The sequence below is a fragment of the Ambystoma mexicanum genome, chromosome 8 (genome assembly GCF_040938575.1).
Source record: "Ambystoma mexicanum isolate Mex_15411 chromosome 8, UKY_AmexF1_1, whole genome shotgun sequence".
NCBI classification, from domain to species: Eukaryota; Metazoa; Chordata; class Amphibia; order Caudata; family Ambystomatidae; genus Ambystoma; species Ambystoma mexicanum.
The window spans coordinates 342,220,378-342,243,761 of NC_090929.1; the positions used below are offsets into that span (position 1 = coordinate 342,220,378).

Below are 23,384 nucleotides of genomic sequence, written 5' to 3' on the forward strand. Positions count from 1 at the left end.
CCCGTTCTAAAAACGCGGGGAAGGGAGGCCAATGGCCTAAACATCCTGATTTATCGCTTTGAGAACACTTCTTTCTTTTTGTGAACATTACCCCACACTATTTAGTAGCATAGTAGTAAGGATTGGCAATATTTTTTTTTTAGTGTAGGCCCTTTTTATTTGACTAGACTCCACTAGGACTGTATTATTATTATTTGATGGTCGTAGCTTGCTCCCATCTTAGGTTTAGGTTTTTCACAACCCTGATAATGTTCAATAAACACCCTTGAACTGTGATCACTTCTGTCTGTCTTTGATACTATGCCTTCCATACAACGCCTATAATAAGACATGGGGTCTTACTTGCAGGCTATGCCAGCCCTACTTGGCTTAAACGACGGGCCCTAGACAGTCAGCAGGACCGGAAAGTAGAGGGCGTGGGGAGATAAGCGCCGGGGGCTGGTCCACACCGACTGGCAGTTTGGTACCCCCAGCACAAGGAATCAAGGCCCAGCCCCCACACCCTGCAAAAGCAAGAGAAAAGAAACAAAAGGCAGGAAGAGTGGGCAGAGCCCGGGCGAATCAGGTTGAATGAAAGCACCATCCTCATGTGCGAGTAAATGGCAGAGGTCCGGTTGAGAGCCGAAAATCCCAGGACAAACTGGTTTCAGACAAAAGATGGACTCCCCATAAAACGGGACGGCCGGCAGCAGGTTGATACATTCAGAAGGCAAACACATCCACACCGATATGCTTGGAAAGGGCAGCCAGGGCAAGGAGTTTTCTTTTCCCACCACACCCACCCTTATATGAGCATTGAAGGAGCTGGCCAGAAGCAAATGGAGAAAGCCAAGCGGCAATACGCTGCTTGACAGTCGTAGGAAGGGGAGGGTGGTACGGGTCAGAGGACATAATGCCAACTGTACATATGAGGTGCACCAGCCAGAAATGGAAGCACGGTAAAAGATGAAGGGGAAAATGTCCAGCTTGAAAATTCAAAAAAGGGCCTTGCCAAACATAGGTCAAGGGAAGTGGCAAGCCCGCTCTCAAAGGCTGGGAAGAGCTCCGAAGCCATCTGTACCTGGCTGGTGGCAGGCATCAATCTCCTGGACCACGAGGTGCCCAAAAGAACACCTTGAGTTGTTGTGAATTGCTTGTGGTTGTGTTATGTTACAAGAAAATGAAGCCTTCCCCCCTAAAATAGTTTCCAAAACAAGCCCTGTGGTACAGTGTATTCAATTCAGGTACATGAGGTCTTACTTGCGGGGTATGACAGCCCTACTCAGCTTAACGGGACAGAGTGTGAAACAGAGGCGTAAAAGCACCACACCTTGCTTTTAGGCTTCTGTTTCATGCTCTGCCCCATTTAAAATGATGCTGTTATTGTTCCAAGTTTAAACAAGCTAGGCATTAATTGACAATAATCTTTATTTGCAGTTGGGAATGTAATGTTTCCTTCAGTAAAAATATACCTACCACCATATCGGGCAAGAAATGACCCAGCCTAAAATTGGAAAATCAGATCCTGCAAATAGTCTATTGTTCAATGGCCATAGCCCTTTCAGTCCACAAAACAACCAACTAATCGTTTTTTTTTAATTGATCACATTCGTATTTATCCAGCCAAAAATGCGTGTCTTCTTTTTTCCCACACATTTTTATTTCCTAGATCGCTAAGGCACAATGGAGCTGAGAATCTAGTAAAGGTCAGGAGGTCAGGAGTCATGAGAAGGGGCGGATAGATCCAGTTTGGGGTGCCCATTACAACAGCGTCTTCTTGTGGCACTAGCATAAGCATGTGGGTTGATGCTCAGTTCCAACGTTATGCAACAAGGTGTTTTAGCCCTCATTTCAGGGGCAAGCCAGAATAATCAACTGTGACAAATAATAGGAGTTGATGCCCAAAACATCTAGGGGTCAGTGGGTTGCAGAACTCTCTTGTAGACCCAATCAAGAGCTTTGTGGCAGGGCTAGGGAGATCAGGCATAGGGTAGCATTCAATGCCATGACATGCTTCAGGGTTCCACTCTTGTATTTTGGGAAACCCTAAGGTTGGTTGTTCTTACAGTGTTTTGTAATCACTTAACTTGAGGAGAATCTGAAGTATAGAGCCAGACAGTACCCCTCCCACTCCTCATGCCACTGCTGCCTTTTCAGGGGTGCAGGGAAAGGTTAGGACATGGGCCGGGTAAAAAGGTGAAGGAGTGGTGGGTACAGCTGGGGCTGCCACCCATTGATGGACGGCATCTCTGACATGCCGGGCGATGAGTTCATAGATTCGATCTGGATGCCTCGTTCTGGAAGCATGAGAAAGTCACTGCTGCTTCCTTAACTCCTTTCAAACTCATGTCAAGAGAGCATGTCTTGTTTTCATCTTCTTTATCCTGCTTTACCCAAGCCACTCTTATTAGAAAAGGTTTCCTGAAACGGCTTCGTTGCCTCAAGCAACACACAATCCCCACCCTGTAGTTGAGGTTTCCAGTGTATTCATCAAAGCCATTTTTCCCCCTCAGCCCACTCATGACTATATGGTAGGTCTGAAACTTCCCCCGTCCCTTTCGGTACAGTTTTCTTCTAGGGCAATAGAGACTCTATGTTGGCAGTCACTACTTTCTTGAGGCCTCCTCAACCTGCCTTAAAGAGTTTGTTTTTTGTTTTCCGGGGGCCCCGTGGCTTGCATTCACCAAGTACTGCTGTGCCCAAAACTGCTCCTTCCTATTATTCCTCCCGCAATCCCTACCAGTTCCATCAGAGAGGCAGCATGACAATGCCAGTGGCTCTTGTAGGCCATGGTTCACTCCCTGCTGTCTTCTTTGCTACTCTGTTCTCAGCAAAGGTTTGCATTATTAAAGGTCTGTAATTGCTCACCACAGCCTAATCTGCCCTGCACTCGTTTCTCAGCGGTCATTGGGGTGAATCTCCAAGTGGAACACAGCCCTGGGAAAATTGGCCTTCTCCACAATACCACAAATACCCACATTGGTATTGTGGCTACTTCACCCTATTAACCCTGCTCTCTACACTAATGCAAAGCTCACAATAGCATCCTTTGGATTGGATAATGGATCCGTTACCAGAGCTCCAAGGTCGGGTGAGTATCTTGGAGCATCCCTCCCCCATCTGACTTCTCTATTTTTCTTTATTGCTTGGGTTCTCTGCCCCCATATTCTGGGTTTTCTGCACTTAAAGATGCTAATTCTCCCTTATCTGCGTTCTCACTGTAGCTTCATTCCCGGAACAGCTCTTCAGTATCTATAACCCCTGCCAAATTTCAACCACCTTCTGTGACGATTAACTTCTCTGTATATTCTTCTTCTCTGATAAGGGCCACCATTAAAACGTTTGTTCAAAGTCCACGGCACATAAACATGTGTTGCGACACTTCTTCGAATTTATTTCCACCACCCTAGAGATTCTTTATTTCTTTGTCTGTTGGAGGCATACGTGCATCTGAAGCGGCCCTTCTCCTTGAACTTGACAAAGTGCCTGGGCTGCTTTATGAGTAATATCCTCAAACAATTTCATTGTGCAACCCAGAAAGTGCACTCAACGGCCGTTTCAGAAGGGCAGTGAAATTTTAATGTGTCCTCATGATTTTAGTACAGCCAGCAGTGTTGATTATTTTCTGACCTTGGCATTGGCCCTTCCTGCAATAATCATTTTGATAGTGTTGGTTGCAAGTTGAAAAAAGGAGGAATTGACTTTGACATGTGTCCTCCTTCATTCACCGGCATGTCTGTTTCGTGATCCAGTCTCACCTGAACCATCGATCCCATTTCCCTGGATTCACTTCTGTGCACTCCCTAATTGGTAAAGTTAGTGTTTTCCGGTAGTGTGGCCCAGGGTGTCGAACGCTGCTGACAGGTTTAAGAAGATTTGTGATTTGTAGAAAGTTTTATAAAGTGCAATACTTTTACTGAGTAGACATCTTGCTCCTGTAGAAGGACATACAGAAGGAAAGACAAAAGAGGTTCAATTTCCCGATGGAAAATACGGCAGCCTCAGATGAAGAGGGAAGGACTGAAAAGGGCTTTGAAAATAATACTTTTTAATGACTTCCTAAAAGTCAGTAGGTTTTCAGTTAATTTGATCATCAGTGGCAGGTTGTTCCAAAGCTTTGGTGCCTTTACACTAAAGGTCTGTCGACCTGCTTTTTCTGAATATGGGGATGGTAATTCTACTATAGTCCTGAGGTTTCAATGTTCTAGATCGTTGATAGTTGAAATCTAGGTTGTAAAGGGTTAGCTTGTTGGCTCTGTGTGAACAAGGCACATGTCTTTGAATATCATCCTTTGTCTGATTGGCAGCCAGTTAAGAGATTGCAGACCTGGGGTTCATGTGATAAAACCTTCTACGTCTTAGCAGAGGTCTGGCATCTGAATTCCTTGCGTGCTACAGTTTAGTTATGATTTTTAAGCTAAACCCAAAGCAAGCACTATTTCAGGAATCTAGCTGGGATTAGATAAAGACATTTACAATGGTATCTCCAATGTGGTAGAAGTTTCCTTAGTCTTCTGATTGGATAGAAACAGGATTTTTGGCGTATGAGTCGTACTGTATTTGGGACAAGTCAGTCAAAGATAATGCCGCTGTTTTTCAAATATGGAGAACACCTCGGGCAATCATCGAAGGTTTCGGGCTAGAAAGTGTTGTCCCAAGGGGAAGAGAGGGTATTGACAGTCATAGCATTGGTTTTGACTGGATTGATCGTAAGGTAGATGGCATCCATCCAGCTCTTTATCGCCAATAGGCAATTCTTGGGATTTCTGGCAGAGGTGACTCTGTCACCAGTTAGCTTTATGAAGAGCTGTGTGTTATGAGCATGATTAAAAAAGAAGAGGTCAAACTTCAGACAGTGTTAGCCCGAGGAGCCAAATATAAGTTAGAATGTTTAGTTGACAGGTCAGAGCCCTGCAGAACCCCAAAGGCTAGTAGTTTCTGTGAGGAAATAAAATGATCTAATTTCGCTATTTGAAAGTGATTTATTAGAAAGGAACTAAGCCATTCGTAGTTTTTTCAGAAAGTAAAAACATTTAGCATAAAAGCAATTGCAACATAACAAAAACATATTTTAATAATATTAGAATTTCTTAAGCAAAGGGCTCCCTCCATAAAGGATTTCAGGGACCAAGCAGCAAAAGGATCCAGAGCACCAATGAGACATTTGACCGCTGGTCAATATTGCCTTATGTTCAGGTTGCATAGAAGTGGAACATAAATATCTCTCCCTTAAGTGCACGAAGAAGAACAGAAAATGAAATGTATTAATGATTCAACAGAATCTGGACAGGAAGGACACATTGCATAATTTAGTTTTCTTCCACTGTTTGAGAAAATCTAAACTGATCCTTTTCAAGACCTGCCCTTTTCCATGAACTGAGCAAAACCAGAAATATGTTCTCATTGATAATCATCTGTTGATGTTGAAGCAAAGAGGTTATGAGTGACTTAAGTGGGCAAGATTATATCCTGTTGGAAACCAAAAGACTGCCTCTATATTGTATCTCTCCAGCTCTGAAATCTCTCCATTGGCTCCCAGTGGATGCAATGATTAAATTCAAAACCCTCTACATTGTCCACAAGGCTTTCTGGGGCCTGGGTCCAACATACCTTCAGCTATCCCTCCGCAAATACCTCCCATCTCGAGCACTCTGCTCCTCTACCTCTAACTCCCTCAGGGTCAGTCGTTTCTCAAAGAAACAAGCTGGGGGTAGATCTCTGTCTTCGGCTGGGGCCTCCCTCCAGAACAGCCTCCCTGCCACTCTAAAACTTGAGGAGAACCATCTCTGGTTCCGGAAGCACCTCAAAACCTTCCTCATTGCTTCTGCCTTCTCCTCCCCTCTCCCCTGTTGATTCTACTCTCCCTCGGCACCATGCACCTGGCCACCCTCTGTCCTCCGGGCCCAGATACCTGCTCATCTTGCAACCCTCATGAACTGCCTCCGGGCCACCCCCTGCACTGGGGTCTGTATCTGTACCCATACAGCCCTCCCCTTTTCTTCCTGCACGTTCAGACCTACATGGCCTGCTGTCATAAACCCAGCACTTGCCACTTGCTGGCTGCACTCCCATTGTTTGTTGCCTTTTTATTTATTATTTTATTATTATTTTTGTTTTTTCCCTCTCACTCCGCACTCTCCTTTTTTTCCCCCTTCCATGCACTTCTCCCCCTTCTCCCTCTACCCTGCACTTGCACGTTCTCAATTTCACTGGGCCTAGTAAGATCGTTGTTTTTGTTCTCCCCTGTTCCCCTTCCCTTGCCTTGTTGCGCTCTGAAACACTTGTGTATGAGCGCGATAGAAATAAAATATCAATATCAATATCAATATGCATTTAAATAGCACCAAATTCAATTACCGTTACCGCAACTTGGTCCCGTGGAGTTACCATGGGATTACAAGTGGTGATAATTCCCCATTTCTGGAGTTCATAGGACTCCATGGGGATTTTTGGTAGTTGTATTGTCTACGGAATTACCCTGTGGTAAATCTGCTGATTTCTGGAGGTAAAGTGGAGGATTTACCTACAGCAACAAGCTGGAAGTGAATCCGCCACTTTTCCACCAGTGGTAAATCCGCCAAAATGTATAATTTGGTGGTGCAGGGAAAGTGGCAATAACAGAATTGCTTCTGTACTGCATACTGCATTCTAATGATGAAATAAATAAGGACTGAGTTTATAGAATGTACTACGAAGAAAACATTTTAGAACTTTTAAGGAATGTAGTAATAGAGATTGAACATGACGAATGCTTGATTATATATATCAGTTGTGAGCATAAGGTTGGTCCAGGGGAATCCCTGAACCTTTTGTTACTATATTTTTAACCCTTGTGCTAAGGGTTTTTCTACTTGTTTTCTCCAGATACCACGACTTACTTTTTGTACGAAATAGATCTACTCATTGATACACTAATGTATTTACTATAGTGGTGCTCACCTCTGTCCTTTCTTCGATAACAGAATTGCTGCCACTTTTTTCTCCCCTCACCACCAAACTTGTAATGAGGCCCAGAGTGAGGTAAGGAGAGGGCAGCAAACCTCCGCCAGTGAACCAGTTGCAGAGTGAGAGCCACATTCCAGGATTACCCGACACAGGACCACAGACAGACAGATTGGGAAAGCCAAAAGCTTTGTAAGTTCTAGACCAACTTGGCAATCTGGCCAAAATGCGGATGTTGTGAAAATTGAAGGATCCATGACCCTTCAAATCCTGAAAGAACCAAGAGTGTTTCCTAATGACAAGGGCATGATAAGCCCCATTGCAAATGATGTGGTGTGACGAAATGACTAATACATTGTAGAAATACAGGGGTACACTATTCTAAACTCCAACCCCACAGTACTATTAAACCAGCAGTGATCTCAATCATAAAGATGAAACTGGCATTACATGAATGTTATAGCCCCTTCAGCACTTCATGGTAGCATAGAACAAGGGCTGGCTATACTCTTCAACAGGGTCTGAGCCATAATGGAAGCATCTAAACGGCAACAGCACAGTAAGTACCACAATAAAAGAAAAATCTAATCAAGGTTCTGTGGAAATAAGACTTTAATTAAATTAAAAGGACCGACAAATAATTAAAAACACTAACAACCCACCCCTTTAATTATATACACAGAGAATGGAAACTTTAGGTGAAAAGGGCACTTGGATATGAAGGACAGGGGTCTGCAGGTAACAGTCTTGTAGAAAAGTAATCAGTTTCAAGAATATATCTTTTAAGGTGTAAAGTGAGGTCTTAACTATCGTTATGCCAATAGAACAAAGCCCAGTGGACAGACACACTGTTAGATAACGTATTGTTTTATTGCAGAAGGGAATCAAGGTAATTCATCACTTTTCCCCAAGGGGGAGCCTCTGACATGAGGCTAGGGAGGTGAGCCCACAAAACACTCCATAGCGGTCGGGGCAGGTGGGACCTCACTGGGAGAGACTCCCCCCTTTGGGGACAAGGACTCCTATTCCTTTACTTTACTTTATTTGTTGTACCGTGCCACACACCCAAAGTCCTCAGGGCACACGAGGAACTCCCTAAGTCATATCCCATGGTGGCATACATGGGAATATCAGATGTACAGTATACAATCCAGAGACGTGTTCAAGAGAAAACTAAAATATACTCTTGCCAACAAGAGAGAGGATCTATCCCTTTAAACAGAAATCTCCATTTAACTCGGACGAAGAGACTGGAAGGAGAGGACACACCAAATTGTGCTGAGGCAGAGGGACGCGTACGCAGGCTGGGGAGGCCCCCTGGCAGCGTAACTCCTGGGAGGGGAGGAATAAGCAGCAAACAGTTCAGATACCCGCAGTGTTACCAGCTCGCAAGGAGAGGGAGAGAGCACGGAGAGCGGCACATCGGACAAGACTGAGATGTTGAGAAAACAAACAACTAAACACACCTAGAGCAAAGAAAGTCCCCGGAGACGTTTCCCCAACAGAATCCAAGGTAATGGTGAGAATGGGAGAACCAGGAGGCCGCCGGATGATAATCATGGAATAGCAGGAATTTGTCTCAGTAGAATTGAGGAGAAAGTAACGTTGAAGTCAAGGAAGTGGAACTATAATAGTGAGAAAGTGCAAGTCCAGATAAATGCTGGAAGAGATAACAGTAAAACTGAAATACAAATACCCTCGAAAGAGGGGAGAGTTTTATATATGTTAAGATGCAGAGACTGTACACCAGAAGGAGAATCCCATGAATGGAGGCCAACAAACGCCCACAAGAGTAAAGATAAGCTAAACGAGAGAGGGGGAACCTTAACTATCAAAGCATACAACCGCTAAGGAAACGTGTTACCAAAGTACAATGGGCACTTCATTGTGGAGGAAAAGATAAGAGAAAGGAGAGAGAAAAAAAATCCTGGAAAACAATTTAAGTGGAGAGAAATACCACAGACCTTATGAAAGAGTTACAAGAACCTATACAGAGGGTGACAAGTAACTATTCTAAATTAACCTACTAATAAGAACCGTCAATCCAAGGAGAACATCTTGAGAGAAAAAGACAATCAGGAGAAGAAAATCATTCTCCTGATCTTATTTTTGTTAGATAAGTGGTAGGGTCAGTTAGAATTTGTTTTTTGGACAGTAGACCTTGTTTGTGTTGTTTGACTTCCTGACCACAAACCAGCACTTTAGGTATTTATATAGGCTGGGAACACCCACATAGCAATATGGAAAGTTAGGCATTTTCTTATCATTTAATAATTATCCAAATAGAAATGTCAACACTATGTCTGCTCTTCTGACCCTCCACAGAGGTCAACAGTGTCGAGCTAGGTCTCTGGGAGCTTTCCGGTGCATCGAATCTTCTTTGAGTGGTTTGCCCTTATTCGACGGATTCAGCAACACAGTGCATTTCAACAAGCAACAACAGCTTGAGACTCGAAGAGGCTTTGGACAAGCAATGATGTTCAAATCCACACGGATCAAAGGTTTGTCTGGTCTCCATACTTGGAAGTGGCGATTTACTTCAGTGACAAGCTGACCCAACTGAGTTCAACGATGTAATGAGTTTCAACAATTGGCAAAAGCTTGAGGCTCAAGGAGGTTTGGGACAGGCAGAAATTGTTTGGATAGTCCCAACTCAAAGACACTCAGAGCTTATTTTTGCATCTACATTGAAAACTACTTTGTTTGATCTTTGCAGTGGCTCAAAAGTGTTCAGAGCACTCGCAGCTGCTCAAATCGTATTGAAAAGGCAGATTCCTTTGGTCCTTGGTTTGCTAGGAGACCCTCCACTGGGCCTTTGAGAAAATGCAAGTCAGTCTTCTGCCCTTCACAGTTAGAAAGGTTGTCAGGAACACTTGCAGCGCTGGCCACTTCAGCAGGCAGAGTCCTAGATACCACTGTTCAGCTGTATTCAGGCCTTTTCAAACGCAAATCACTGCAAATGTTCCCCTGAAAGCGTTAGCGAGAAGGTCTACACCATCCGTGGAAATCCTTATCTTAAGCGCAGTGGATAGGAATTTTGGGGAGTCTTTACAAAAGGTTACAGTCAAATCTTGGAAGATGCTTCAAGAAGATGGTTCCATGAAGATGATTCAGATAAGGGGGGTTCACCCCTTTACATAGTCTTTTTGCCACAGAGGACTAGTCCACTCCAAACCTTATGTAAGTGGCTAATCCCTGCTTTTGTAACAAGGGTTATTCCTTGTGATGTCAGCTCCCAGAGTGTCTTATTTACAGGTAGTTGGGGGTGGGGGGGCATGTTCAAGATGGTTGATCCGTTCTCCTGTGTGCAGGTCCTCTCCCTAGCTACACTCTACTCCGCCCCCATCCCTCTCCTGACTGCCCGGGATCAACAGGACTCCAGTAATTGTCTTCCTATTGTGACTTTCCCATTGTGTTGTAGAGTTGACTTTAAAGCTCCCAGTCCTCACCCCATCCCTGGAGGACGTGTGTCTCATTCTCCCAAGAAGATGGCAAGCCTTCCAAGCAGAGAACAAAGAGCTTCCAGAGCTGGTCCACCATTTGTTGTGGGTGGATATCCCAAGATCAGACACAATACACATATGGCTCTGCTGCTGCAAGGGTCACAGGAAACCAATTAATAATAAAACATCAGATTGCGTTTTGGCAGTTTTAACTGTAGCTCCTCACATGCCACAATATAAAACCAGATATAGTATTATATTTATACTTTACCAAGGTTCCCCCACCAGGAAATGAGGATATGCAGGTAAAGGTAGTTTGAATCATGCCTGTCCACTGTTAAAAGCAGCCCATGGATGTTGGAATTAATTTGCAATGCAAATGTTACTGCGTTGCTGCCATGTTGCCACATCACATTGCAGCTTCTGGTGCCAGTAGACTGGGCACAGCAAAATACACATGTATGAACTATACTTTGTTAGCAAAAAGCATTGAAGAAGGAGACCTGTTTAGTGTTGCTCGCTTTCTGGGATAGAAAACCAGCATCATTTTGCAAAGCAAAAATAAAAAAGCTGAGGATTACACACCCTCGGAGATGGGATACTTTCAGAGGCAGAAAGGGTAAAGCAGGTGGAATTCAGAAATGCCACCTGTTTTACGATGTATCATTCCTACCGACTACGAGGTGGGGCATATTTGCTCCATGATGTCTTTATCTTGTGCAGTAAATAGTACATAAATCACCTCCACATTTAACCTCCACCAGAGAGGTGGAGGTAAACATTGTAAAAAATCCCCAGAAGATGTTTTAGTTTTCCTTCCCTGCATTGAAGGTAAGTGCAAGCACCTCCCTTCACTGCTGAGAAAATAATCCTTCTAGGGGGTGCAATGCACACATTTCTCAAGGACTATGCTTTTGAGCAATTATATTTTTCTTATACAGTAGCAGTGTAAACAGTTGCTGTATACCTTTAATTTCCAACCTCAGAATTACAGGGAAATGGATTCAAATAATTGGAAAGAAATGCATGCAGCTTTCTAGAAATAATGCATGCAGTATTTCAAGTTATCCGCAACAGTTACTAGCAACCTAGCAAAATTCTCATAATTCGGTGTATTTTCAGAAATACCACATGCGCTTATCATAATTGCCACATGCCGTATTTCCCTTCGGAAATCAGCCTAACTCGTAAAGAAGCCATATAACCCTTCTTTTTGAGTAGGGCCCTGCATCCCTCAACAATGAGAAGGACGAAATATCCATTAACATTAAGAAAGACCCAATATCCCTTAGGAGTGAGAAGAGGCATTATAGCCATTAAGAGTGATTTGTGGTGCTATACCACTGGAACAGAAAGAATTTGGCTAGACACTATCCTGGCAAGACCAAAAATAGCAAACTGACCACTATATCCATGTGGGGGGAATTGTGGTAAAGCTAGGCTGTGCGCTATATTCCTGTGGCTGTGAACTGAATGAAGAAGTGGCTGGGAGCTATATCCTTGTGACTTATAATGGGAAACTATACCCCAGAGACTGAGTTGAGCATAGAGAACCAGAGGAAGCCCAGATTACTTATTGGAGAGGCAACACTTATGCCTCATCTTATTACCCCTTCCCCCCCCCCCACCCCGAGACCCTGTGCTTTTGTCGTTACTGGAGTGGAACACCATTTTAGTTTAAGATAAGCTCCTCATTTTCATAGGTTCTTATCTCCCCACCCCCAGCCACTTATTTTTTAATGAACCAATGTTAAAACCGTACTCTCTGCGTTTCCCCTGTTCTCCTCAGATGAGGTTTCTAGACAAGTCCGATCTATGAAAGCCTGTCAAAACAGGTTCTCCCCTGTTCCTCCAAAACCATCAAGGACCACATTGGCTCCTGCTCGGACTGATTTCTGCAACCGCTCCTTGAGCCTCTGGAGCCTTCCCCTCCTGCCTGAAGCACTCCCTTGTGCACCCTCTTCTTAAGAAACCCTCTGCCGACCCTTCCTGCCCTGCTAACTATCGTCCAATCTCCATCACTCCTTTCCTGGGCAAACACCTGGAAAAGCTGGCCATCTCCCAGCTTAATCTTCACTCTGAATCTGTTGGTTGTCTCCATGACCATCAGTCTGGCTTCAGACCTGCCAGAAGCACAGAAACTGCTCTCCTGAATATCCGCGAAGACCTGCTTTCCAACCCAAATCCCAACACACCCTGTGTCCTCATCTTACTTGATCTCTCCTCTCCCTTTGACACTGTCAACCACGCCATCCTGCTCCACCGTCTCTGTGATAATTTGGCTATCACCGATCAGGACCTAGATTGGCTGACCTCCTTCCTCTCCGATCAACACTACTGGGTCCAATTTGGATCCTTCCTCTCTTCTATCTCTATCTCTACCTGTGGTATCCCCAGGGGTCTAGCCTCTCCCCCTGGCTGTTTAAGCAATACCTGGCACTTCTTGCCCACCGCATTGCCGCTTTCTGCCCCAACTTTCAGTGCTATGTGGATGACACTCAACTCATTTTCAGGCTCCCCTCTGCCACCTCTTCTCCTTCTCTCATCTCTGATTGGCTGTCCGCCATCCAGGAGTGGTGTGCCGCCAATGATCTCTGCCTTAATGCCAGTAAGACCGAGATTCTCCACATCGGCACACCCGCTCCCTCCTTTCCTGTCACTCTGTGGTCGGCCTCTCTTGACCTTCTTCCTGCTCCCACCTGCGAGGCCAAAAACCTCAGGGTCATCTTCGACTCCACACTCTCCTTCTCTCCTCACATCTCTGATGTCTCTAAGAAGTCACACTACCAGCTGCGCCTCCTCAGAGGTATTCTTCCTTTCCTCTCCTTCCCCCAGAAGCTCACTGTCTCCACAGCTCTGGTTCTTTCTAGGCTGGACTATTGCAACAGCCTCTTTCTGAATCTGCCTGCTTCTTCTCTATGCCCTCTGCAACTCATCCAGATCAGGACTGCGAGACTTGTCCTTGGCCTCAAGCCCAGGAATCATACCTCTCCAGTACTAAAATCTCTGCACTGGCTCGTAATGGCTGTGAGGATTACATTCAAGACCCTCTGCATTGTCCACAAGGCCTTCTGGGGCCTGGGGCCTCAATACCTTCAACTCTCTCTTCCTAAATATCTTCCTTCTCGAGCACTTTGCTCATCCCCCTCCAACTCCCTCAGGGTCAGTCGCTTCTCCAAGAAGCGAGTTGGTGGTAGATCTTTCTTCGGCTGGGGCCTCCCTCTGGAACAGCCTTCCTGCCTCCCTGAAACTTGAGGAAAACCATCTCTGGTTCTGGAAGCACCCCAAAACCTTCCTCTTTGCTTCTGCTTTCTCTCCTCCTCTCCCCTGCTGAATTCCTGGCCGAAACTGAAACTGCACTGGTTACCTGGCCACCCTCTGATCTCGGGCCCAGGTCACCTCCCCCACCAGTTGCACACCTGCACTGCCTCCCTGGCAACCCCCCGCACTTTGGGGATTGTTTTTCTGTATCCCTACAGTCCCCCTTCCAGCACTTGACACTTGATGTCTGCACTTCCTCTGCACTTGCCACCAGCTGGCCATATTTTTTATTATTGTTCTATTTATTCTATGTATCCCATGTACTGCACTGTCCTCTGCCCCTTCCCTGCCACACTTTTCCCCTTCCCATGCAATCTGAATGACACCTGGCCTACTTTGTTTCGGGAGGATAGCTCAGGAGCAACGTGCTCTCCTTACAAGCAAGACGACAGAAAGCACCACGGGTTCGATCCCCGCTTCCGCGCTTAGAAACCTCTGGGTATTAAGCGTGTTATAAATAACCTATCATATCATATCGTAGTAAGATCGTTGTCTCTGTCTTTCCCCTGTTCCCCCTCCCTTGCCTCGGTGCGCCTTGAAACACTTATGTATAGGCGCGTTATAAATGCCATATCATATGATGTTGGGAACATAAGAATTACCATAATTTATAGTGGGCCCTGGGCTCTTCATTTGCTACAGTACTCAACCTAACAGAGATGGTGCTATGAAGTCGCCTGGGAAATGGCCACAAGGGGGCAACATATCCCCAAAAATGCACCCTCAGTAAAATCAAACCCTTTCCCCACAGGCGACTTTTTTCATGCCACATTATCACATGGAACCAGAGAGTCAAGTCTGGAAAGCACAACACGTATCCACTCATTTGCACAGCCTACCAGTGGATGTGAGGCTTGGGCTGTTAGCGCATGCAGCTGGCAAATTAACTGCTAAGTCTGCCCGGGCTGCTGGGCCTTGGGCCTCCATGGCACCGTGCTCCAGCAAGACTAACTTTGCCGTAACGCAACTCTGTCTTGTTCCGGCGCAATTCAGTGCCTGCATTTGATAGACAGCAATGGTTTTGCACCAGTGTGTGGGAGGATAGACATCTTGGAATTCAGTTCCTGGTTTCTAGCGCTGAATCCCACCTGCTCTGGGATGCACGCCAGGTGTATATTATATGTGACTCTGAGGCAGGGCCAGCCTGAAGGCCAGCAGCGCCCTGGGCGAACTGGCACCTCCCCCTCGCCCACCGCGCCCCCTGGTTAACAGGGGGCGGGGCAGACGGGGGCGGAGCCAGGATGGGCAACTTTTTTTTTTTTTCCCTCCTCGCTCCGGCAAGGAGGTTAAATAGGTGCCGTTAGTACCCCATTGTCATTGAATGAGCCCGCCATTGCTGGTTCATTCAATGACATTGTGGCACCTGCCACACCCTCTGCCACCACGCCAGCTCGGGGGAGCGCTTGAAAGACTCCCAGGAGCTGGCGTGGTGGGGGGCTAATGGCGCCTTTTCTTGTGAAAAGTGTCCACGGCGGAGGGGCGCATTTCAATGCACCCACCTCAGCGGGCACCTTTTACAGTAAAAGGCCGCCTGCTGCGCCTTGCCCCACAACGCCAGCTCGGGGGAGCCCTTGAAAGATTCCCCCGAGCTGGCGTGGCAGGGGCAAAAGGCGCCCTGGGGGGCATAGCGCCCCGGGCGGTCGCCCGGCTCGCCCCCCCCTAAGGCCAGCTCTGCTCTGAGGGCATGCATCCGCAGGTGTATGCAACACTCTCTGAATTGACCTTACATGCACATCATTGGTAGTCCACCAAGCACTCGGAGGGCATGGAGTCTCGAGTTATAAATCACACGTGCCTGCACTGCGCTGCCACTCATGTTCACTTGATTCCTGATATGATATGGCATTTATAACGTGCCTATACACAAGCGTTTCTTGAGAGGAGGAAGCATGCACTTTAACTGAGGAACACACTGAGGGTCATATTCACTGTGAACTAGAGTAACAATCATGCCTGCAAGGACTTCCTTGCATCTTTACGACTGCCTTTTTTACGTAGACACTACTTACTAAAAGTAATGACATTTTTTTTTGTTTTGTGTCCCCTTTCTAGGCCCCCTTCCCACACCTATTTTTAACTATTCCCGACCCCCAACCCTTTATCTGCCCTTTCCCACCCCCCAAAATTCTGATGACTTTTACCTAATCTTAGGCATGGTTTTGACTCTACTACGCAGTTTTACTCATTTGTGTAGTGGAGTGGGGACGCATAGACGGATTACCGTTTCCAGCAACACTCTGTCATACACATGTGTTGGCTTCCTAGGAAACCCGCTTCCTTGCACGCCACCTAAAAGGAGGCAGAGGCCATTGGAATCAATTTTAAGCAGCACCTGCCTGCGTACATGCAGTGCGATGCAAAACCGAGAGGCCTATAGGCCAATAGCCCGCATTTACACCATTGTTTTGAACTTTGCAGTGCAAAGTACTACAATTGCACGGCGAGGACCCGTTTGCATGCAAGTGCAAATGTGAAAGGTCCTCTTCTGACATGGATCCGGCCTGTGAAAAAGAGCACCACTGACTTCCGCTTTTCTGGTCTCCCTACAAGACTTTTCCATGTTTGGACTTTTCTACTTAATGGGTTGTTTTTCAAACCTTGTCAATGTATTTCCTGATAGAACCTTGACTGTGAGGTCTTTTCTTTTTTACTAAAAATAAAGCACACAATGATTGATAACCCCCCCAAGCACCCCTTTAGAGAGTTTTCTAAGGCGCCTCTGTTCTCCATTGTTACCTGGCCAGCCCTTTAATGCTTCTTGCCCTGTGGGCGGGGTAGGTGTTCAGCCTCCCATAAGTGACGTTCTCTCTTCTCTCTTCCTCCTCAGTATGGAATTGTGTTCGACGCTGGCTCCGTGCACACGGCCCTCTACGTCTACCAATGGCCGGCCGACAAGGAAAACGACACTGGCATCGTGAGCCAAGACTACATGTGCAGGCGGCTAGGTGGGTATAACGCGGATTCTTTTCCCACTCAAGCCAAGTAACTGCATGCGTTACTAGCCAGCTGAAAGGGCATGGTATGCTGAAGGCGGGCCCAGTCAGGCCACAGGAAGAATGCCCGTTGCAGTTGCTTTCTGCTGCATGCTGTTGTGGCAAATGGGTTTTTGGACACTGCTTTATTTGCATGCAGTCGACACAATCAGTGGAAGTTCTAGCTGTTACATGAGAAGGCCAACTGCAACCAACAGACACCACTAGGTGTCGCTCATGGGTTCCAGGATGCGGGTGTAGTCCATCCTGCAGTAGATGCCCAAAGCCCCATTAGATAAAGGGATGGACTAGAAAACATGTGTAGTGCTCATAGGTGGCACTTTAATGAGGGCAGTGGTATAAGTGGTGGGGGGTGCAGCCTGAAGGTGTGCTTTATCCTCCTACCCAGTCAGCAGGTGGGCAACAACAGTGGGCAAGTGGGGTGTTTTCGACCCTGCGACCCCTGAAATTGTTGGTTATTTTGACTTTGCTTGCCTAGAAAGCTGTGGGCAGGCCGAGAAGGTCACAAATGATACGACTGCACTGTTAACAAAGGCCTGCAAATGAATTCTGTAAAACATTGCATTGTTGGCAGCAACTGCGCTTTTCGCATGCCTACATTTTTAGGCAATTGAAATCGTGATGGGATGTTAGCACTTGATGTCAGGAGAGTGCTTCGAAGGGCGAGAGGACACAGGGGACCGCTCATTCTCACAGCAGTCCTATCAGTGCTAGGCTATTATGCAAGTCTGTGCAAAAAGGTACCCTGGCCTGGGCTGTGACAAAAGGCTGTGGTCACACGGCAGAACACAGACAAAAGAAACATGCAGACCCAGAGTTGCCACTTCCTGGGGCTCTGCTGCAGTCCCCTCACGTGCCAGCATAGCCCCTTTTATTAGGACGAATCATGATGAGGTCATGACTCGTTTTCTTAAAGGGGCAAAACACCCATGGTTAAATGGGAAACACACAACACTGGGCTGCTGATCGGGGCGCTTGGCAGACTCATAACCGGGGGACTCGAAGTCTTACACTAGCTTTCAGAGAACTGGTCCACGCTGCATGCAGCGAGCTCTGCTGCTCCAGTGCCCCCTGGCTCTGTAACGACAGCCCCATAACCGGCCGCATGACTTCTCTGCTTGGATCATGTGTGTGTTAAAAATGCATTGTGGTAACGAAATGAGCCAATTTAGGTGTCTCAGTCCATACAAATAAAAAACAGTTTAGTTTGTTTTTGCACATAACAGATACTACCTGACCATAAGTTTGCAACAGGGGCAAAGTGTCTCTGTAGAAGGCCATATGTTAGGAGTTCTTGCCTATACAAAAGCGCTTTAAACGCAATTTATTTGTTGTATAAGCACCTAACAAATGCCCAATAAATAAATAACACTAGGCAGCTGGGCTTGCCTCTAGGCTAAGGCGGAACATGTTGTGGCAGACCTTTCAAAACAGATCAGTGCTTCCTTTCTGTTTGCTGCTAAACCCTTATCCCAGGTGGAATCTCTGAGAACAGGTGAGTCATGCTAATCTCCACAATTCTATCCAGATGTGATGCAAGGTTATCTTCACAGTTCTATTTAGATGTGACACATGCTAATCTCCAAATTTCTGTCTAGATGTGACACAAGGTTATCTCCACAATTCTATCTAGATGTGATGCAAGGTTATCTTCACAGTTCACAGGCCTTCGGAGACGTGAAAAACCATGTGGCGCAGTCACGTTTGGACACTAGTCACAGTTAGTAGCTAAAAGCAAGCTAATCTGCAAAATTCGGTCTAGATGTGACACAAGGTTATCTCCACAATTCTATCTAGATGTGATGCAAGGTTATCTTCACAGTTCACAGGCCTTCGGAGACGTGAAAAACCATGTGGCAGCTAGCCACAGTTAGTAGCTAAAAGCAAGCTAATCTGCAAAATTCGGTCTAGATGTGATGGAGGCTAATCTATACAATCCTGTCTAGGTATGGTGAAAGCTGACATTCACAATTCTCTCTAGTTGTGACGCAAACTAATCTTCACAATTCTCTCTAGATGTGACGCAAGCTAATCTTCACAATTCTCTCTAGATGTGACGCAATGCTAATCTTCACAATTCTGTCTAAATGTGACGGAGGCTAATCTTTACAATTCTGTCTAGATATGACGCAGGCTAGTATTACAGTTCTGTCTAGAAATGACGACAATGCCAATCTTCACAATTCTGTCTACATGTGACGCAATGCTAGTCTTCACAATTCTGTATAGATATGATGCAGTCTAGTATTACAGTTCTGTCTAGATATGACACAATGCCAGTCTTCACAATTCTGTTTAGATGTGACAAAGACTAATCTTCACAATTCTGTCTAGATATGACGCAGGCTAGTATTACAGTTCTGTCTAGAAATGACGCAATGCTTATCTCCTTAATTCTTCTGAGTGTGAATCATGGATAAAATTCACCTGGACAGAGTGTAAACGCCTACATTGGAGGCACAACAGTAAGTTCCTCTTCCTCAACTAAACCAGACCACTACTTAAGCAATGCCACTCCTACCGTCATGTTTAAAAAAAGTTGTAACTCATAACACTACTTTGCATAAGGCTAAAGACCCCCTGATCAAATGTGCCCTTATCAATGCCAGATCTATCCCAGCAGATGCACTAGACATTGCTGATTCCATCGAAACTGAAGCCTTAGATTTCCTAGCCCTAACAGAAATATGGCTACATGCAGCATCGGGCCCCTCACTATCCTTAGCAGTACCAGAGAACTACGCCATCATTAGATGTGAAAGAGACTCCTCACTCTCCAATGGCGGAGGTGTAGCCTTCATTTTTAAAAGATCTCTTAATTTGCGACAAATACTAAACTCACACATTAACTTTGCAGATCTATTAACAGTCACACTATAGACCTCTCCCACTCAAACAGCCACATTTCACCTTATCTACAGACCACCGAGCCCAATCAACACCTTCGTTGAAGACATATCAGCCCTTATCACAGCTAATACTAAACCCAACACCCAAATTATTTTACTTGGCGACCTCAGTCTAGGTTATCAAGACCCCAAGGACCTGGCAGCACAAGACCTAGCCAATTTACTAATAGACTCCGGATTCACTCAACACATCCGGGAACCAACTCAGAGTAAAGGAAGAACTCTGGATTGGCTTGCCGATGTGAACTGTTCCATCAATCTTGGATCCGTCACACCATGTACTTGGTCGGATCATTATAAAATTACTTTCACCATTAAATCTAATCCCCTTAGTCTCAAATCTAACACTGCACCCCCATCCACACTAGAAATAAAAAGGACATTTCCAAGGAGAAACTTCTCCTAATCCTTCCTCTTCTAGACAAAGCCTCTGAAGCCTACTCCGACCCCACAGTCCTGGTAGACATCTACAACCAAACCTTACTAAAGGCACTAAATGCTATAGCTCCTCTTAAACTAAGGAAATCTAAACCTTGCCCCCATCTAAATTCATGGTTTACTCCTCAATTAAGTGATTTACGTAAAGCTAAGAGAAAAGCTGAGGCACATTGGAAAGGCCACCCCACAGAATCAAACAAAAATATCTTAAACATGGCATCAACTGCATACAAAGACGCTATATTCTTGGCTAAAAAAGACACTTTCAATAAGCGCATATCTCAGGCAGAATATAACACCAAAGAGCTCTTCAAGATTCTCAAAGAACTTGAATCTCCTATAGCCCCGATCGACAACTGTATCACTGACACCACTTGGTGTACCAATATCCAAAAAGCGTTCCTAGAGAACATTTCTACCTTACAAATCAAAATCTACTCCAAAAAATGTAGCCTTCCGATTGACCACCCCTACAACCCCATTACCAACAACCACACTACTCATGTACGCACGTTCAAACCCTTGAACTTCTCCCCACTCTCCATTTGGGAAGTAGAAAACATCATTAGAAAGATCAAACCATCCAACTACCAAGGCGATGCATGCCCTGCCCCAATCATTTAATTAAAGAGGCTTCTCATGAACTAGCTCCTTTTATCACGTCTTTCATTAATGCCTCATTTAAAGCTGGGACTGTCCCTGACAACCTTAAAGATGCCTGGGTCATCCCTCTAAACAAAAAACCCACCCTTGATCCTAACAACCCTGCCAATTACAGACCTATTACAACGGTGCCCTTCCTCCTAGAAATTCTGGACCGTGCAGCATACATCCAAATTCAGGCCTACCTAAAAGCAAATAATCCCCTCAGTCTATGCCAATCAGGTTTCCGACCTAGTCATGGTACAGAAACCGCCCTAATTGATTTAAAAACACAAATCAAGGACCTAAAAGACAAGGGCAAACTGGCACTACTACCATTGCTTGACTTATCAGCAGCTTTTGATTTGGTGGATCACCAAATCCTTTGTCACCACCTCAAAATTGCTGCACATTTCTCAAAAGAAGCCACCTCATGGATTAAATCCTTTTTGGCTAACAGATCCATGAGGTTCTTCTCACCTACCGCTTCCGCAGAGCCATCCCCTGTACTATGTGGGGTACCGCAAGGATTTTGCGTCTCCCCCACCCTCTACAATGTTTTTACTAAGCCACTCTTTGATATTCTTGACTATCTGGGTGTCATCCGCATAATTTGTGTAGGTGACACTCATCCCTATCTCAGGTGGCCATGTACTGGGCTCAATCACCATCAATAAGGTCTATGCGACCATCCAGGCTTGGATGGCCCACCATGGGCTTTGCTTGAATGATGAAAAAACGGAGTTACTTATCCTAGGCTCTTGCCCTAGACTGAACAAACTAGACGCATCATTCAAAGCATTCAATATCGATGGGAATACCATTAAGGTGTCCAATGATAGTAAAACCTTGGGCATCTATCTTGATTCCACCTTATCTTTCGACAGACAAACTAATGCTGTGGCATCAGCGGCTGCTTATACCTGCAAACTGATAACAGCCTGTAGACCCTTCCTTTCCACTGCTAACTGCATCACACTCGCTAGAACCTTAATAATGTCTAAGATTGACTATTTTAACGCTCTCTATCTTGGAACTAGCCACAGAAACATCAATAAACTCCAGGTAACGCAAAACAACGCCATTAGGGCTGCCCTTAACATCCAGAGGAAATCACATATATCTGACACGAGACGTAAACCTGCACTGGCTACCCATTGACCAAAGAATAGCACTGAAAACACTCACCTTCACTCACAAGTGCCAAGCGAACCGCGCACCTGAATACCTCTCAAACCGCTTCCTGGCGCACACCTCCACACGACACTAAGATCCACCCAAACCCATTCGCTGCGCATACCTAGATTTAAACTGCAAAAAGCAGGTGGGGCCAGCTTCCCAGTCTTGGCGGCCAAGTTATGGAATACCTCCCTACCACAGCAAGAGCTGTGTATTCCTTTTATTCCTTCAAGCACAAAGTCATCCTTTGACCAGGATCTAGCTGCGGCCCACACATAATGGCCTGTTACATTCCCTAACAGCACACTTGTACCACTGTAACTGCTTCATGTGATATGTCTACTGCATCTGTGATCTTCGTTTATTTATCTGTACATTTGTAACTGTCTATAATTTGCTTGTATGTAACCACTTATGTCACCTTTATGCGCCTAGATGCCCACGGGCCCGGATGCGCTTTACAAATAAAATAAATACAAATAGGTGCAAAACACCTACATTTTAGGTATCTGGATAAAGGGAGAATGCTTAAGTATGGGACAGAACAGTAAATAACACCACTGCGGTTGGTACACAGCATTGACAGGGGTATTCTTTACTAGCTAGCTCATTTTGGTACGCTATGTTGTGTAGGTAATAAGAGAGGCAGGGCTTTTTGGAATACAGTGATTGCTGTACTCCCCACCCAGACCACACTTATCTTGTCAGTTTCTGCTTGTTGACAGCTGGCTACTGGCTTCTCAGGAGAACACGGGCAAATACTGTCTGAAGCTGCTTCTTTGGGAGCTGCCCTTTGCCTTTGGGCCCTTAGCCGAATGGGGCTGCATGGGCAGTGGGCTGCCCTAGGGGGTGTGGTGAAGAGCCTACCTCCTGGATGGAAACAACCAATCACGGGCACGGGGCAGTGGGAGGGTGGGGGCAGAGGAGAGATCACAGTTGTGGCAGAAAAATCAAAAAAAGACAGCTAAATAACAGGCAGCAAAGCAGGGGAATGGATGACAAAAACGAGCAGGGCAGAGCAAGGGAATGGATGACAAAAACGAGCAGGGCAAAGCAGGGGAATTGATGACAAAAAACAAGCAGGACAAAGCGGGAATGGATGACAAGAAACGATCATGGGAAAGCAGGGGAATGAAGGAAAAAAACGAGCAGAGGAAAGCAGGGGAATGACAAAAACAAGCATGGGAAGGCAGGGGAATGTATGTCAAAAAACGAGCAGGGGAATGGAGAAAAGGAAGGGCACAAAGCAGGGCACAGATTACAAAATGGAGGAGGGGTAGCAGGGGCAAAAGTACAACACCTACCCCATCAAGACCAGGACACTGGATGGAAAGAGTGTCCTGGTCTCCAGAGGAGGATTTGGCTTCCCATGGAGAAACAGCCAATCAGAGGCATGGGGCAGGGGGAAGGAGGCAGCAGGGGCAAGGTCACAGGCGCAGCAGAAAAATGGAAAAATGCTGCAAAATAACAGGCGGCAAAGCAGGGGAGTGGATGACAAAATAACGAGCAGTGGAATTAATGACAAAAATTAGCAGGGT

The 23,384-nt window shown here is 45.7% G+C and overlaps 1 protein-coding gene across 4 annotated transcripts in view; it reads left to right on the forward strand.

Annotated features, from left to right (window-relative positions):
- The window catches only part of LOC138471918 (ectonucleoside triphosphate diphosphohydrolase 8-like), a 222,317-nt gene that overhangs the window by 101,268 nt on the left and 97,665 nt on the right, over positions 1 to 23,384 (forward strand). For all 4 annotated transcript variants that reach the window (XM_069609790.1, XM_069609788.1, XM_069609791.1 and 1 more), the window contains one exon: positions 16,513 to 16,630. In XM_069609790.1, the coding sequence (XP_069465891.1) occupies positions 16,513 to 16,630 (118 nt within the window). The remainder of the gene's footprint in view (positions 1 to 16,512; positions 16,631 to 23,384) is intronic.